The 19,316-nt window shown below is 49.3% G+C and overlaps 1 protein-coding gene across 1 annotated transcript in view; it reads right to left on the bottom strand.

Annotated features, from left to right (window-relative positions):
- The window catches only part of BABAM2 (BRISC and BRCA1 A complex member 2), a 202,144-nt gene that overhangs the window by 158,387 nt on the left and 24,441 nt on the right, over positions 1–19,316 (bottom strand). The window contains exon 3 of the mRNA XM_086950191.1: positions 19,144–19,238. Within this exon, the coding sequence (XP_086806317.1) occupies positions 19,144–19,238 (95 nt within the window). The remainder of the gene's footprint in view (positions 1–19,143; positions 19,239–19,316) is intronic.

The following is a 19,316-nucleotide window of genomic DNA, read 5'->3' as shown; positions in this document are numbered from 1 at the left end:
AGGATGAGGACTTCCGTCTTGTCTGAGTTCAGTTTCAGGCGGCTGTTCATCATCCACTTGGCTACGTCTGTCATCCCTTCGTGTAGGTTGGCTCTGGCGGTGGCGGGGTCGTTGGTGAGGGAGAGGATCAGCTGGGTGTCGTCGGCGTAGGAGATGATGTTGAGGTTGTATTGGCGTGCGATGGCTGCGAGGGGGCTCATGTAGACGTTGAAGAGGGTGGGGCTGAGCGAGGAACAGATGTCCCCACCCCACACCGAGGGCTGTTAGGCCTTGTATGTGATACTGTGCCCTCTGGGAGGAAGCTACATGCGATCCTGCTGCTATATGCTAAAAGACAGATTGCTTTATGCTGGGGGCGGAAAGCGGCTCCTAGATTCAGGGCGTGGCTGGCGGACGTGACCTATGGTCAAACACAGTTGGCCACATTTTGGGAACTGATGCCAGCTGCCTCTAGGCCCAGAGACATTTGGGAGCTGTTTCTGCCTTGGGCACGGATGAGGGTGGACCCCCCTGATATAGCTGACTCTTAGGTGGTGGTGAATGATGCCTGCATGTTTTTTTCCTTTTATGGTTACCTTAGATTGAGCTAGCAATCCTCGGAGGCACGTCGTACTGGCGGACATGTGTGGCCTCAACTACTTTTGTCATCTAGCGGTTATTGGGTTGTATATTATGCTATGCCCCACGGTGAAAGACATGTACTGCATTTGTAATTCCTTTTCGTCTTCTTTTTCACTACAGTATATTGTCATGATGGATATGCTTGTGGATCTGACCGGTCCTTGTTCTTGGTCTGTACGGATGTTTTGTTCCGCACTTGATTCGTAGAAATGTGTGAATATATTACGTTAATCTATGATTTGTACCAATGTATAAGCTCGACTGCTTGAAAATCTCAATAAAGCAAATTTAAAAAAAAAGAAAAAAAAAGAAGACCTACAATTGCCCCTATTCCGGAACTGCCCCTGAAATTTGGAACTCTCTTCCCCAGATATTAGATCCAACCCCTCAACAGACATATTCAAGCGGAAAGTTAAAAACTATGATCTTGTGATGACACTCTACTTATTGAATGTCAATCCAGAATCTAGTCTGTGTTTGTCATCCCTCGTTCACACTTTTACTCACTTTTGCTGTTCCCTCGCATTTGTATAATCATATATGTATATTTTTCCTGATCTACAGGGCTTTGATTCCCGAAAGAGTCACTTGTTTTTTCTATTTGACTTCATGTTGCACAGTGCTACGATACCCGAAAGGGTCATGCTCGTGCTTTATAAAACTCAATAAATACAAATAATAAAATAGGCAATTCAGTCTAGGTGGCGAACTGCTGAAGAGTATGAGTTCCGAACAGCTCAAATCCCTAAGGCTCATCTTGCTCTGGGTATACCTGAGCAAGAGTTACTAATTTAATAATAATAATAAAAAAAACAAAAAAAACAATAAGGCTCAATAATGTCAAATAGGACCCAGTGTAGCTATTTTTTTATATTCAGAGGGGTAATGGTATAGACATTTGGGCTGGTCCTGGCAAATCGAGTTGTGGAGCAGCGCAAGGCTTACCTTTGGAGTGGAGAGAGGAGCAGGAGCCACGAGGACTGCGGAGCTAGCAGCACACCTTCAGACCAGCGCCGCCAGTCCTTCATTGCCGCCAGTCGCGCCGCCGCTTCGGGAATACAGTTCCCGTGAGCCTTTGCGGCGGCACGTTCCCTGACGCGCTCAACGCGACAGGAGGGGCTTCAAAGGAAGCAAGCCCTCGGCGGAGCGGGTGGTCCTGGCAAATCGAGTTGTGGAGCAGCGCAAGGCTTACCTTTGGAGTGGAGAGAGGAGCAGGAGCCACGAGGACTGCGGAGCTAGCAGCACACCTTCAGACCAGCGCCGCCAGTCCTTCATTGCCGCCAGTCGCGCCGCCGCTTCGGGACTACAGTTCCCGTGAGCCTTTGCGTTGGTGCGTTCCCTGATGCGCTCAACGCGACAGGAGGGGCTTCAAAGGAAGCAAGCCCTCCGCGTCGCGGGACGCCCGGGGCGAAGCCCGGGCAAAGGGCGGGCCCTCTGTGGCCCTCAGAGGCCCGACAAGGCTAGGCGAGGCCACCCCCCTGATGCCCATTGTTCGGTACCCATAAGGCATTATCCAAGGCTGCTCAGAACTCTCCTCCTAACTTCCATTTGCCCGTCGCCTCTGACCTCTACCCTGTGATATTGTTCACCCACCTTGGTCTAGCGCCATAGGAAGTAGGCGACATGAGGAAAAAGAAAGCGGCACCTGTTGCTATTGAGCCAGCCAATACTATGTACTCATATGTTATACAAAAGGTCAGTATGATTAACAATGAGAGGAGGCAATCTCTAGGCCTGAGCCAATCCCCAGTCTTGCCCCCAGTTAGCCCATCTTCAAGCGCTGCATCTACAGAGTCGTTGGCTACACCGCCAGAGATTCCCCTAACAAATGGTTCAGACCTTATCCCACAAGAGCATGGCAGTGACGAAGAAGATCCTGACGTCCTGGTAAACCTGTCCACTAATATGGACCTTGAACCCAACCATCAGATCATCACAGTGGAAGAATCATTATCACTGGAGCAGCCCGTACCACGGGCCGTGAGAGCCTGTAGAAAATCCCACCCAAAGCGAGGGGGGAAACAACAAGGTAGGAAAAAGGTGGCCACACCACCCCCAAGTCGTGAAGTGCAATACGTGGAGCTTGATGTTGAAGCAGAGTCAAGACGTATTATTGACGACGATTTATTTAATCGGATACAAGATATGATTGATATTAAAATCAGGACAATCATTAAGCCTCTGATTGGGAAACTTGACAAATTAACATCGGAGGTCAAAAAGGCGGGTGTAGTGCATAATAAGTTGGTTGAAGAGGTGGAGAATTTATCCTCCCTTGTAAATAAATTGGTGGCCGGAGACGCGGAGGTCATACCTATTGAGAATGCTTCACAGCCCACCCCACTAGAGCAGCCACTATCATCATCTTCAGTATCGGCACCTAGTCAGGATGTGGCAGCTGGAGTTTCTTCGTCCTCTACATCTGGTGATTCAAGAGGGTCAAAACATGAGGACCTTTCAGCCCAATTTATTTTGGAAGCATCCCCAGTAGTGCTTGTACTAGCAAATGTTCCTGTTTTATCACAAGATAAAACAGAATCTAAACAGGACTTGAAAGATAAAGCGCTTCATTGGCTCACCACTAATATGCATATGGCACACCAAGGGTTGGATAGTTTAGCAAGGGACATCGTCATGACCAGGAGGGTACCCTGGATCGGTCCTAAGCCTAAAAAATTTAAGGGGGACTGTGTGATTATTAACTTTGCTAATGCGGACGTTCTCCCAAACATCCTGATTAACATCTTTCCACCACAACGGCGTAGTGGCTCTATAATCCCCCTCACTCTAAAATTTTTCTTTAGCGAGGCCCAGCTTGCTACCTTCTCTAACACCCCTAGAGCCAAGAGAGCTAATAATGCCGCCAGCTGGGAAGGGGGTACAAGACCCCGACATCCAAACGATCGTTTTTGGCCCATGTCTAACCTTGAGCCTGGAAGATTTAATTACCCGCAAGAGCTTAATTTCAGGCCTAACATGCCATTTGATCCAGCCATTAATGGATGGGGACCTGGCTTTCCGGGTCTAGACTTTATTGGCCGGAGCAATAGGTTTATTCCACGGATGAGAAACGATCAGTTCCTGCTACGTCCAAACACGCCACAACTCATGTGGAATAACTCAGTTATTGGTCAAGGCCAGGTAGCTACCCCCTTTGATTGGGGATGTGGAATGGGGAACAGGTATGGCCCTTTATCTGACCTAAATAATTGTGATTGACATAAACCTGGAATTGTTCTAGAAAGTGTGTCCAGCAATATGCCCCTACCAAACAGTGGCCAACGCTATATCGGTGAAGACCCCAGCGAGCCTACTTTTAACTAAGCATCAGAGAGAAATGAGCTGCGAGATCGCGACCACCCCCGGTTATCTCATCAGGGGGAGGCCCGTGCAAAGCCGATCCAGAACACTGACCTAATACTGAGCCTTTCCGAAGCAGAGCTAAATAAGGGGGCTATATCCCCAGGCCTAGTTGAAGGGTGCTTGGTGGGGGTAAAAGAGCCTAGGATACCAACTGATTCCTGTAAAATTATAAGCTGGAACATTGCAGGCTCAAATGCAAAACGACTGGATAACGCTTGTCTGAGTTTTATCTCTAATTATCACATAATTGCCCTGCAAGAAACGTGGGATCCATCCGTCAATTTTTGGTGGGATGGATTCACTAGCTTCACAAAACCTGCCGTCCCCAGCCGTAAGGGTAGAGCCAAAGGTGGTCTGGTAATTATGTTTTCATTAGACCTGAAGGGAAGCTACAGGCTGATCAATACTGACTCCGTTAACATCCTAATGGTGGAAAGGGTGATTAATAATAATAGCAGGACCATCTATGTTAACTTTTATAATTCTGGGAACAGTGAACATAGAGGTAGTAATGTCGCTAACCTAGATGGTATTTTATACTCAGTGTCACAGAATATCAAGTTTGCTTATGAGTTTATTGTATTAGGGGATTTTAATATTCATTTATGTGAACTAGCCTGTAAAGGAGGTAGTGACAAAGCTAAGGAGGAAGATGAGGAGGCCCCTGTGGGACCTCACTTTGAACACTCCACGGAGGGGTTCGAGTTGGAAGAACTTCTTGCTAACCATGATTTGTATGAACCTGACAGGGGCCGGAGGGCGCCAATCTTTACGGGCATCCATCATGGTTAAGTGATAGATTACATTTTCGTCTCACAAGGCATCCTAACCCGGACTATGGACTATCGTACAGTCATAACACCTTATAGTGATCACAACCCCGTACTACTCGAAGTGGCCTGGGGAGGCGAGATGGGAGCACCGCCAATAGAGCTAAAACCGGTACATCCCCTGAGGCCCTACGACCAAGACAGAGGATTGAAATGGGCTAAAGTGATCCCGGAAAATTTTTATGAAAAAAACTTCCCTAAAATAAAAGATAAAGTGGACATCTGTCAAAAAACCGGCGTACAAGGTAAAGATGTAATAGCGGCTTATGAGGCAATTTGTGACCAGGTAGCTAAGGACCTTCTAGTCAAACCAAAAAAAGGAATCCCTGGAATTAAGCGCTGGTTCGACTCTGCATGCTCAAAAGCCCACAGAGCATTGATGGCAGCCTTAAAAATCTCCCCCAGGGTTGGAGATGACATTGTTAGACTAAGGAAAAATTATAAGGCAGCCATCAAGAATCGCAAGGATACCATCAAACGTGAATCATGGGAAAATCTCCTTTCAGCAGCAGTGTTGAAGGACAGTAGGAGATTCTGGGAGATCATTAAACAGCCTTTATTTTCTGATGATAAAAATGTTTCCACGGACTGCGTGATCACGGATGAAAAATGGCTGAACCATTTCAAAAACGTCTATCAGGGTGAGGACGAAGGACCTAAAGACGCCTTATTGCCGGTGGAAGCTGACATCCTATCATTTTTAACCCTGAAGAAGTGGAAAAAGCATTACTGGCTACAACAAGACACAAGGCACCTGGTCCTGACGGCGTCCCTGCTGACTTTTTTATGTACTCACCCAAATTGTGGGCGGAGTCCTGTGTTAGGAAACTAAGAAATTAAGTTCTATTTTGAATATTGTAATGCAACATGGTCCCACTGTGATTTCAACCAGGATTCATAAATTGTTCATCCAATTTGTACTGTTGGCTAATAGCCACACTTTTTATGTTGTATGTCTGTTTTTGCTTGACTGAAGGATGAATGCTGGCCAAAGTTTTGAGTCGATGAGTTGTAAATAGGTATAGTGAGTATTGATTATTAATTTTTTCATTGTATTTTATTGTAGATTCTGTATATGCACAAAAATTGGTTCTGAAAAGAACAAAAGAGTCAAAAATAATTTGACTAATGAGAAAAATACAAAATAAACTAGTGACGTTATAATAAACAGACCAGTATATGTTTTATTCATATAGGTGGTAGGAAATTTTTTAGAGTGAAGTCCAGTATTGGCATTTGTGTTGTGTATTACTTGCATTGGGCTTAGCCTTGCTGGTTTAGGAGCCTAGACCCTGTGTTGTTCTTCTGTGAAATTCAAACCTAGCCCTATATTTCGAGGCACAAAGGTATACCTGCACTCTTCAGTCTGGAGTCTGTGACTTGTTAAAGCTAAGAAATACTATTGCAGACCAGAGGAAGCGGAACAGGTGGGAAGAAACATATTGAAAAATGTAGACATCACCAATGGCTTCTGTCCTCGCATAAATATATATAGACTCATGTGGCGTGCACTGTCATTTGAAAAAGATATATCGGTCCAGTGGACCATAGTACGGTTTCTCTAGGAATTTTTCTAAATCGGAAGTCTCTTGGCACACCTAGAGATATTGAGAGACAATACTTGGCACACAAATTCATCAAAACCACAGAGCCGAAAAAAACAACATAGATTTTTAAATCTTCCAGCCTTTGCTATGGTGTTGAGAGATCATAAAATATGATAGCATACAATTGGTTGGACATACCAAAATCTGTATACACATTTTGCTCACTCTCAGCATCAGTTCAAATTTCCTCGTCCCCATTTCTTCGCTCTAGAGCAAATTCCCAGAAATGTGAAGTAAGCATGTAAGATTCCAGCAAGTGGCAACAATGGACAGACCACCAAAAAACAGACCTACAAAATACAGGAAACTGCTGCCACTTGAGTATTCATAAGTGACCTGAACAAGCTGGAAGGAAGTAACGGCAATACTGGGGACAAAAAGAAATAAATTAAAAAAGACCAGAAGAAACACATTGTTTGTTGCAAGTGTCAATGGATTTCCTTGCCAGGACAATAACTAGGCCAGGAGCTGTCGCTATAGTTTTGAACTTCATTGTGATTCATAATAGGGACATGGGTTTCCCACAGTCATGCCTCCCAGACACCAACTCCTTACAATCTTGTTTTAATAGAACACTGTTTTACAGGTCTTTAGTACAAGGATCTCAGTGAGTTAAACGGCTGGTATATTTTGCACATCTTGTTCGACACCAGTAGGTTCATAATTGACAATCGACCGGCATAGATTTAAAAAAGGACTCTACATAACAAAATGTTCATGTTCCTTGCCCTTATAACCAGCAAAATACTGTATTAAAGATATTCTTGTGACACAATGTTTTTGCAGGATTGGTGCATTGAGTGTCTGCACAGATGGTGATTGCTGTAATGCTGATGTTGTGTGCAATGCTGTAGACTGTATGTCACCAAGTGCCCTACGGAGGAGGGCAGTGTGCGTCCACAGGCCGAGGAGGCTTCAAAGATAGTCCTTGCTTCTGCTGGCGCGTGACATTTCTCACTTACATTTTCTGTCACTTGAATAAAGAAGAATATTTGTCATCTCTATCTGTGTCAGAGCTCGCTCACTAGGGCGATCTTCAAACTACTCAAATACAGGATTCAATGTACCACAGGTCCAACAGAAAGGTTTCTAAAAAAAAGGAACCTATGCATTTGACTATTTATTTTAACTTAGACAAAGGAAAAGAGATAGATGTGGCCTAGTTGGATTTATATAAATTCTTTGGCAAATATGTCTCAAAGGAAGTTAAGTAACATCAAGCTGGGTAGCAGGCTAGTGAAATCGACTAGAATGAGGCTGTCCATCAGCAGCCCTGATGGCAAATAGTGCTCACTCTTAGAGGGGTGCCCATTGGCATGCCACTAGGATCAGTACTGGGATCCCAGTTTCCAATACCTTGCATCAGCAACACTGTTGAAGATATGACCAAGAAACGTGGCAAAGCAGAACAACATTACGTGGCCAGACTGGCTGCGAACGGCAACTGATGATGTATACTATATTTAAATGCCAAGTGATATGGCCTTTTCTGTGGTGCTTTGTTATTACATTTAAAGGATGAGACATTTAGAAGGGAAGATGGTCGCTGGCCAATGGTATTTATGTCCCTGCCCAGTACCCGACCTGAGAGTCACAACAGATGAACAACTGGGCAGCATGTATTGTTATTTGCAGCACCTGTTGACATTTTATGGAGACAGATCCCGATGTGGGTCTGGATGAAGGAGAAAGAGGAGGAGGAAGAAGAAATAGGAGGACGAAGAGGACATAGATGAAAAGAAGGATGTGGAAAGGAGGAGGAGGAGGAGACGGGGAAGAGTGAGGAGGAGAAGTCTATTTAGTTATACATTAAAATGTTGTTAGAGGTTTGCTTAAGCCATATTTGTTTTATCGACTGTTAGTCACATACATTATTACAATTAACTTCACTTACATGCAATGGATAAAAAGTAGAGATGCAATACATCAGAAATATACTCATTTGATAACTGCTTAGGTGATGTATGGGCTCCACGGATGGTGAGTGTAGGGGCACACCTTTCCTTTTTTAATATCAGCTTCCCTCTTGCTTTCATTTTTGGGAACAGATTGCTAAGCAGACCCAAAAGAAAGGTGGAGATGCATAGGTACCATCCTAACGAATACCTGTTGCAGAGAACAGTTTGGACTACTTGTGCATCATTTCTAGACACAGTGGGCAATGCTTACAGAAGCTGTACAGTTTTGTCCATATTTCTACTCCAAAAATGTGCCTGCTTAGAACACGCCAATGGAAGGCGGCCCTCTCATTGCCCATTAGTTAGTTACAACAACTTACAATTTTAAACAAATGGCAGCAGGAGGGCCTAGATATAATTTGCGTTCATTGCCAAACTAATGGGCAATCAGAGGGCCATCTTCCAAGTTAATGGTCTCATCTAGTTGTTATCTTGGCTCCAACCTAAAGGTGGGTTTGGTTTGGTGCCGATTTCCCTAGATGAAAGGTATTAGTTTATCAAAACCATGTTTCATTGTCTCTGATTAAACAATGAAAATCATCGACATGAAGAGTTTGTACATACATTTTGCACTGACATGGAAATAGCTGAGGGAGACTTGAAAAAATCTATCAGAGTTTCCTCATGTTGTAGTCTTCAGCTCATGCGCACAGAGTCATGTAGCTGTTCTGTTTGATATTTTAATTTAGAATCCTTCCTCCAGAATTGATGGAGAGGGAATATTTTATGCGTTACTGATTTCAATTACAACAGACAAATAATACTTTGAAGGTTTGATTTCTTCCTTGTTGTTCTGCTAGTTGTGAGTTTTATGGATGGATGAGAAGGCGGCTAAGGACTGGCGAGAGTTGGACCAGTGAAGGCAGTGCCCTAGAGGCCTTTGCATCTCAAGCAAAGAGATAAGTGTCCCCCAAGGCTTTACAAGTAGTTTAGGTTAGCCTGGATAGGCATCCGGATTGTAGGACAGGTGGCTTTGCAGGAGGCCTCCATCCGAAGTGCTACTTTTAAATCCCTGTTGCAACAGCAGTAGCATCAGCAGCAGGGACCTTATCTAGTTTGCTTCCACAGCTTTGGCAGGAATTTCGAACTGGCTGAAGTTTTAACCCATAATTGATATGCTGCACATAGGCAATTTGATTTAATGTTTGATTTTCAGTTCTGAAACCGTGCGATACTAACTGAAAAAAAGCAATAAACAATTTTCTTTAAAAAAAGGTTTTAACCTATAATCAAAAACATCTTACCGAAAAGGAGCAGGTAACAGACTCAAAGGACCCCTTCACTGCATCTCAAAAGAGCCGTGATGACTGATATCATCTGTTCACAACTGGTTTGGAACCCCTTACTGAAAGAACAAAGATGAATGTAGCTTACTTTGCCTTTTCCATGTACCATACTGAACTGATGCCTCCAGTGAAACACTACCCAAAGACACACCTCAAAATGACTATCTCTGAAGGTATCTCATTCTGTAGGTTCTCCTGTTGAAAGGTTTGAATTACGGCTAACTTTGCGCCTCCACTTATTCCTTCATAGCAAGGAAATCATTATACCCAGAAGAGAGTGGAATACTAGATGATTAACCAGGGCAGCTCGGTACTGATAGTGCCAAGTGGGGCGTCAAAAGTAAAGGTATGAAGAAGAGGTCAAGCTCTGCTGCTGGCCACATAAGTTCAGAAGAACAAGCACCAGAAGGCAACAGAGATCATTCTTCTCAGCCAGCAACACAGCATCAGATTGAGCATTGAGGGAAATCCAAAAGACCACTGCCAAATCTGGGAACTCAGAGGCCACCTCCGTTGACATAACATACACATAACATGTGTATCTGTAAATAGCAAGTTCACCGCGAAGGGTATCTTGGCGTGGAATAACAGATGTTTATTGTTGCCCAACTTAATGGTACTCATTTTATCGACCTCAGAAGGATGAAAGGCTGAGCGGCCCTGCTGGGATTTGAATTTGTGACCATGAGGTCAAACAAAGGCGTGGCTTGGACGCCGATCGGGATGGCGGCGTGAGCTCGTAGCTCCGCGCGGATTCCCGCTAATTCTCCTGTTTTTCGGGACCCCAGGCGACCCGGAGAAGAAGTTCCTGCCCTCTGAAGTGTGGGGGGACAGCTGGACGTAATCGGTTCATTGCTGGGGGACTGCTGGCCCCGAGGAGATCGAGGAAGAGGCGGCCGAGGTGTAGACCAGGGTGTGAAGAAAATGGCGGCGAGGAGATCGGATGGTCCCGGACTACAGCCCTGAGACCGGCTGTCGCCAAGCAGAGAGGGACCCTGCACCCGACTGCCCGGCGCACTGGGATTGGCGGCGCGAAGCCTTGAGCCCGGGGGACGCTGCTCGATTCACCCAGGGGACCCGGGGCCCTCGTCGGCCGCCGTCCCGTGACTCATCCTCCCCCCACCGGACTAGTGGGGGTGACGGACCGGAGCTCATCTGCCTGGTCATTGCTCCTGCGACCGTTGGCGGTGACACTGTGCTGCCTGGTGCCCGGTGCTCGGCACGGGCCCTTCGAGAGCGCCTCACAGAAAGGGCGGCCGGACTTGTGACGCAGCGCCCTGACATGGCGGCGATCGGAGGGCCGACACCCGGGAGCCGCGAAGGGGACTCGGCGACATCGACCCGGTTGAGTGAGAATCCCTCCCCGGAGCTTGACCAAGAACAGCGGCTGAACCGGCGCTTGGATGCCATCCTTGAGGCGATCACCTCCACCAAGGAGGCGTTGCATAACGACATTGCCCAAGTGGCCACGGGCCTGGGGCTGCTGCGTGCGGATCACGCGAAGCTGGCGGATCGGGTCAAGGATCATGACCAACTGTTGCTGGACCTGAAGCCCTCGGTGGTGACTGCGGAGCACAGGATTACAGACATTTTGGCCCGGCTGGACATTCTGGAACGGAGGGCGGAGGATGCCGAAGGCCGCAATCGGCGGAACAACGTGCGGGTCGTAGGCCTGCCGGAACGGATTGAGGGGGAGGATGCGGTGGCCTACATGGAGAACTGGTTCCGCACTGTGGTGGCGCCGGAGGGGCTTACTCCATTTTTCACCCTGGAGCGAGCCCACCGGGTGCCCGCTCGCCCGCCGGGGCTTGGCCGCCCCCCCCGTCCAATGGTGGTGCGGCTCCTCCATTATAAAGATCGAGACTTTCTCATCCAGCGGGCAAGGATGTCGGGTCCTTACGGGGTGGAGAACGGCAAGGTGACGATATTTCCGGACTACACGCAGGCGGTCCAAAAGGACAGGGCATCGTTCCTTGCTGTGAAGAAGGAGCTCAGGGAGGAAGGCATTCAGTACTCCTTGCTCTACCCGGCCAAGCTGCGGATTATCATGGATGGCACCACGCACTTTTTCCAAACTCCGGACGACGTTTGGCACTGGCTTGAGTTGTACAGAGCGGGGACGGACAGGACGCACCAAAGTAGACGAGAACAGCCCAAGCAGCCCGGGGTGCGGCAGTCTCAACGTATCAGGTCCCGCAACAGGCGCCAGCGGGAGAAGCGGGAGGCCCAAATGGCGGCGGCGAAGAGGGACGCACTCGCGGCGACGGCGGCCATTACAGGGTCGCAACGGAATAGTGAGCGAGCCGAAACGGACTCGGGAGGAGAGGGCAGCGGAACAGGAGAGGAACTTTCGGAGGCGGAGAGCCAGAAGGGGCCGACAGTGACCCCACAGACTTCGGATAGTATTATCTGCGGCTAAGACAGACTTTGGTCTTGATCGGGACTTCATGGTAGGGTGATATCCTGTTGCTGGAGGGCGGGTTGCAGGGTGGGGGAGCGGAGTGTATCTGAGGGGATGAAGGGCGGACGCGGGCTCCGCTGGCTGGGGTCGGCGGCGACTCACCCCCCCTGGGCCCTTAAGGCCGACTGTGGTGGAGACCACAGGGTAGGTGTGCGAGTAGTTGGTTCAAGGTTTGGATGGGGGCGGCCATTGGGTTCGTATGCTCTGTCCTGGGGAGTGGGGGTTGGGGAATGTTTCAGTTTTGGGGTTGTTGGGGGGGGGGCAACTGCATTGGGGGGGTCATGGACCGTGGGAGTGTGAAATGGACTGTACGGACTTGGTATGGGGACATTACCTAATTTGAAATGCCTAACGTGGAATGTCCGGGGGCTGCGGACTATGGTGAAACGTCACAAAGTGCATGCATACCTGGTACGCAGGGGGGTTCAGATAGCTATGCTCCAGGAGACTCATCTCACTAAAAAAGAGTGCGCTGCCTTGCAGAAAAGATGGCGGGGCCAGGTTATTGGCACCACTTATTCAGCGTATGCCAGGGGGGTCTTGATCTGGGTGAGGGCGGGGATCCCCTTCCAGGTCCTGAATCAGGTAATAGATCCGGATGGCAGGTTTGTAGCGGTGGAGGGGAGACTGTATGGACGGGACGTGGTTTTATGTTGTGTTTATGCTCCTAACACTGACCAAGGCCGATACTTTGATGGCCTCTCGGGGTCCTTGGCCTCTTTCCTGGCGGGTCCGATAGTATTAGGGGGGGACTTCAATTCAATTACGGATGTGGCTTTGGATAGGTCCCATCCCCCCCTAGTAGACTCTCCTGTGCGCAGGCTGGCCGCGCACAGGAAGGACTGGCAAGAACGGTGGGGGTTGCTGGATGTCTGGAGGGAGAGGCACAGGGGAACCAGGGATTACTCCTTTTATTCTGCCCTACATGATTTGCATGTTAGGATTGATTCGGTGCTCTGTGGGGGCTCTCTAGCGCCATTGATCACCCATGCTGAGTATCTTGCTAGGACGATATCTGATCATAACCCCCTGTTGGTGCATATTCAATGGCAGAGGGAGCGCTCAGTAATTCCAACATGGCGGCTTCGGCCGGAGACGCTAGAGGATTCTGTGTTCGACGATGCGGTCCGGCAGGGCATTGATGGTTATTTCGGTGTGAACGCAGGAACGGCGACGAGCAGGTCTGTTGAATGGGATGCAATGAAAGTGGTGGTGAGAGGGGTGTGCCTGGGTAAGTTCTCGAATGCTCGAACGACCGTGCTGAATGACCTAATGAAAGCGGAGGAGACTTTGAGGGACCTGGAACGCCGCAGGCCAACTAAGCCAGGTTTACGGGCCCAGTTACTGGACGCGAAGGAAGTGGTGGCCGCGGAGACGGAACGTTTGAGATGCTATGATTACAGGCAGTACATGATTAGGGCGCACGCAGAAAGGGACAAGGTGGGTACCCTCTTGGCCAGATTAGCTAGCCCGGAACTTAGGGGTTGCCCGATCCTCAGCATTACTGACGCACAGGGAGAGATGGTGTACTCTCAGGCGGCTGTAGTAGACCGCTTTCGGGGTTACTATGAGGAATTGTACCGGAGTCAGCTGGGAGTGGGGGTGCAGGACATCGTGGAGTACCTGGGGGAGAGGCCGCTTCCGGTCTTGGACGAGGGCGACGCGACGGACCTGGGTAGCCCGATCACGCTAACGGAAATTCGAGTGGCTATCAAACATATGGCCCGTAACAAGACGCCAGGGGTGGACGGCCTCCCAATCGAATTCTATCAGCACTATGTCGACGCTCTGGCGCCCAGGCTGCTGGTGGTATATACGGAGGCCTTCGAGAAGGGGGTGTTGCCGGCCTCCATGCGGGAGGCCTTGATAGTACCACTCCTCAAGCCTGGCCGGGATGCCGCGGACGTGAGGTCTTATCGCCCACTGTCCATGCTGACGGTGGATTACAAGATCCTGAGTCGCGTCCTAGCCACCAGACTGGCCCCGCACATGACGGGCCTGGTGCACAGGGACCAGGCCGGGTTTATACCCACGAGGAGTACGGCGATGAATATCCGCCGCCTAGTGGGAATAATGGACGCCATCTTGGAAGGGGAGGGGTCGCCAGCGGTACTGTCCGTGGATATTGAGAAGGCCTTCGATAGTTTGGAATGGCCTTTCCTGGATGGAGTGCTGGAGCGGTTTGGCATGGGCGATGGGTTTAGGAGGTGGACGAGGGTCTTGTATAACTCGGCGACAGCGAGGGTACGATTGGGCGGCCTGGTATCCGCCGCGTATCCGGTGGGCAGGGGAACGCGACAGGGATGCTCTCTCTCCCCTCTATTGTTTGCCCTGGCGATGGAACCCCTGGCGGTCCATGCGAGGTCCGGCGACCGTTACGCGGGAGTGGTGGGGGATGGGCAATGGCACTATATATCGCTTTATGCGGATGACCTGCTCCTGTACCTAGCAGACACCTCGGGGGCGTTGGTCGGAGCGATGGCTCTGCTGTCCGAGTTCGGCCGATTGTCGGGCCTTAAGGTTAATTGGGCAAAGACCTGTGTGTTTCCGCTGAGAGCGGGATCGCCAGCCCCTAGCAGCGACCTGGGTGTGACGTGGGAGCCCTCTTGCATCGTCTACTTGGGGGTCCGCATTTACCACACGGCCACCGACCTCCTGGAGGGTAACATTGGCCGCTGTGTCCGGTCACTGCGGGGTAGTTTGTCTTTCTGGTCGACCCTACCGCTGACAGTCCTGGGCAGGATAGCATTGTTGAAAATGGTGGCGCTCCCGCGCTTCCTTTATTATTTCTGAACGCTACCGGTTTGGATTCCCCAGGGGGTGTTTAGGGACCTGCGGTCCATGATTATTGGCTTTCTGTGGGGGCATGGTCGTCGTAGGGTAGCCTTGAGTACGCTCCTTCGCCCCAAGCTGGAGGGGGGCATGGCTGTGCCCGATCTTGAGCTATATTATTTGGCGGCGCAGTTGCAGGTCCTGACGCAGAATGTGGCCAGGGTGTTCCGGGGGCCGGAGGAAGACCGGGGTCGGGGGATACAGCGCCACGTGCTGTCGTACATCATTATGCAGCAACGGCTCGAATTACGGGCCCTCACCATGGAGGAGCGGACGCTCCGGCTGTGCTGGCAGAGGAGCCTCCGGAGAGCGAGAGCATCGCGGCCTTATGCCCCGGAGATCCCGATCGGGATGTTGACGGCTTTACCGTACGGAGGGGACTGGTCCCCGCTGATGGATTGGGAGGACGCGGGGTTGCAGGTGGTGGGCGACTTGTATATAGATGGGGCGTTGGCACCGTTTGACGTGCTCCGGGACCAGTTCGGACTGCCTGAAGGGGGTTTCCTACTGCACGCGGCTATAGTGGCTGCTGTGCAAAAGCACTGGAAGGAGGGGCTCCTGGAACCCGCGACGACTATGGCATGCCAATATGTGGTGATGGCGGCTGGCACATTCAAAGCTGTGACGTGCCTCCATAACAGGATGCTGAACGATGGGCTGGAACCACTCCGTGGGCTCAAGGCTAAGTGGGAGGAGAGCGTCGGCCGGCCCATACCGGATACGGCGTGGGGCCATATCCTGCGACGCACGTGGAAGGGCACTAGGAATGCGCGCTTTCAGCAGGTCCATTTTTATGTGCTCCATAGGGCCTACCTAACCCCAGAGAAACTACAGCGGCACTTTAGGGTGCCGGATGCCTGTTGCCCCCGGTGCTCGTCCCCAGGGGCGGACATGGACCACTTGTTTTGGGGGTGTCCGCAACTGGGAACTTATTGGGCGGAGGTAGGGGACCTCCTGAATGAAGTGACTGACAGGGAGGTAGACTTCGACATGGCGACGTGTCTATTGCTCTGGTTCCCACATACTAAGCACACCAAGGTGACCAGTAAATTTATAGATCTGGGTCTGATATTGGCTCAAAGGGAAATATCGTGGCACTGGAAGGCCAGGGGGGGTCCCTCACTGCGTAGATGGAAGAATGAGTTGCTGCGATGGTCTGACTGCGAGAGCGTGCTCCGGATGAAGCAAGCGGTGAAGTTGGGGAATGAGAAGGCTCTGGATGCAGCGCGTGCGTGGGAGTTAGTGGTACAGGCTCTGCGTGATGCTTTGGTTGAGGATGAAGACGGCGAGGACTAGGCCGCCGGACACCGCGGGGCGAACACAGAAGTATGCCATCATGCACTGTAGTGGAACCATCCAGTTCAGTAGAGCGAAGCACACACCTTAGCAGTTGCCAGGGGGGGGGGGGCGTTGGGGGGGTTAGTTATAGAGGGGGTTGGGGAGGGCCGGAGGCCGTTGGAGGGTTGCTGGTGGTGGCCTGGATCTCCTGGGACTGGGGGCATTGAGTGGCGGGCGGATTGAGGGGTTGGGACGGCCTGGCACGAAGCCCAAATAGCCTAGAACAGGCCCCGACGGGGGCGATTACGTTGATACCTTGGAGATGGCTGACGGGACTGTTGTTGTGGGTGGGGGGGTAAAAGCAGATACTCAAAACGACCTTTCGCCAGGGTCCCCATGGGACGTACACTGTGTTGTGCTCCTCCGGAGCGTTCTGATATGCCGCCCGGCCTCCGGGATGCGGGCTGAATGGCTGTGTACAATTGTGAACTGTTACTGGTGGGAGGGGCCCACAAATGTACTGGCTGATTACTTTTTTCCTGCTGTTTATAACTCTGCAATAAAAATATATTTAAAAAAAAAAATGAGGTCAAACAAAGGCTCCTACAGTGGATGCATTATTTCACTAAGCCACCAGACCCAGCAACAGCCAGACACATCACTGACTTTCAACTACTTTGTGACATCCTTGAAATCACTTTCTTTCTAAGACACCTACATGTGTACAAAACTGCCACCAGAACCCAAAGGTGGAGACAACACACTGACGCAGAAGAAGTTTTCTGCACATTTTTCCCCCACAAGAAAAAGAAGAACTCCAAAAAATTGCAAAGTCCTGCAATAAGCCCAGATCTGCAGAACTCTTCCTGTTAGGCAACTTCGAAGACACCTTATCAGCAATCTTTGTGGATGCCCCAGAAAGGGCCTTAATAAACAGCTCGCAGCTCTTTAGCTCACTGCTCTAGTGACCTCAAGAGGCTCCTGCCTGAATATGCTAACTACAGACTCATCACCAAGGGATGCTACAGGTGCATTCAAACAACAGAGAAGCCTCATAGAACTTCACAAATGCAGCAAACTCTAGGGCAGATGTGCAGGCAGAGTTCCACCTTGACATTGTGGAGTGGTGTGGCTCACTGGTTAGAGGCGGCAGACCCGGAAGCAGAGAACGGCCCGGGACCAGGGTTCAATTCCCGACGCGGCAGGGTTGTGGACCAGGGTGAGCGGACTCGATAATTCTCGCCTCGGTGCCTACTCTAACCAGGGATCACACTCAGCAACTCTGGGCATTAGCTTGCCTAATCTCTACAATGGCCCCCCACATTCGCCGGGATGCCTGGTTTCACCTTGGAGATACCCAGTAGGGACCATCTCACAGGGATAGCCAGGATGGGTTCCCCAGCGGTCTACAGCACCACGACACCTCAGGGCAGCAGTGCGCTTTACAAGACTACATTACATTACATTGAATCATCACTAATTTCCTTTTGGGGTGAACTCAAGACACCAGTGGACCAGAATGGCTTATAGCCCTTCCCAGGCTGGATCTTTCCACTGTCTTCGCCACAGTGGTTAATGCTGCACTACTGTGTAGACTCATGGGTCTTGGAATTCAAATGCCTGCCTTTGATTTGGTCTCTTCGTTTCTCTGTCAATGGCTATCTATGACCTCACACCTGACCTCTGACTCCCTGCCTTTCAACAGTGAGCCAAGTATCATTCAGGATTCCACAATTGCACCTCTACTGTCTCCAAGGTATTATCGAGACCTTTGGCCTTTGCTCATACAACTTTCTTGACAACACTCGGATTATCATCGGGGAGGGTGTTGTGCAGTGGCCAGAGCGGCTGACTCTGGAGCGCTGGGTCCACGGTTCGATCCCCGGCTCTGGCGACAGCTAAGCTCAGCATCATGTGACTCTAGGCAATAGCTCACTTAATTTCCTGGGGGGCCCCAGCACCTTGAGACCCCTAGGGGTGATTAGTTTGAGCTTTACAAATACCGGATTTTTATTATTATCATCAGACTAAAAATACAATTGACATAGATCATGCATGTTCTTGGCCTCTGCAAGTAAGAGATTTAACACTGGAAGAACAATCAGCCAAATGCAACACATCAAAAACATACATCCTCCTGTGTAATACTGGTGCGCCTATCAGCCATGTCCCATATTGTGAAACAAATTCGATGTATCATTCCCTACAGCAAGCAAGGTTTATGAATCTCACCATCTATACATTCGGGTTCTTCTGTGCTACATCCTTCATTTCTATGACGACAATTTTGAAATTGTCGGGTTTCTAGAAAGTTCTTAGTTTTTCCCTTTTTCAACCTTAGAAGGTTTGCACTGCAGTCAATAAACTGCCTTCTTTCAGAATCATTTAACCTCGTACTCCAATTGAATTGTATTATTTTTGTCCCATTTCCTTCTATAGGGAGGAAGTTGTGACCTGCGATAGAAATAAACGTTTTGTGACTTTTAGAAACCGGACTTCTACTGAGATGTAGACATCTGAATCCTACTGGAGTTTGAGGTTTGGCTAAAGGAGAAATTTAAAACATTTCCATCCTGATTTTCTTTTTCGGAAAGGAAACTTTGCCACAGTTGTACATTGAATGTGTTAGTTAATGAACTTTCTAATATTTATTGAAGGCTAGAAATTGTTTACATCCTGTTTTAATAAGAAGACGACATTTGTAGTTTATGAGACACTAAATACAATTTGTAAATTATATAGTTCACAATTCATAGATGAATGAATGAATTTGGCGCCACAAGACAGGAATGCCCATTGCCATTCAATAGATTAATTGGAGAAAGGTCCTAGCATTAAAGCAAGTGGTAAGACTAGTGTCTGCTCCTCCAAACAAGACAGTACGGTGCTAATTCTAGCTTTACTTACATGGAGGGCTGAAGGGTCTGGCAAGAACTCGGCATCCTCTCCAAAAATAAAATCTGGTGGCAGCTCTGGGTAGAGGGCATTGAAAATAATATCCCCTGGAACGAAAATTCAAAGTGACGTCAAGCAGCAATTAGATATTAACGATGCACTAATCATTTCAGCCACCCATTCCA

This window comes from Lissotriton vulgaris, unplaced genomic scaffold (genome assembly GCF_964263255.1).
Source record: "Lissotriton vulgaris unplaced genomic scaffold, aLisVul1.2 SCAFFOLD_2166, whole genome shotgun sequence".
Taxonomy (NCBI): Eukaryota; Metazoa; Chordata; class Amphibia; order Caudata; family Salamandridae; genus Lissotriton; species Lissotriton vulgaris.
The sequence above is the reverse complement of the archived record's forward strand: the minus strand, read 5'-3'. Positions and strand labels throughout refer to the sequence as shown.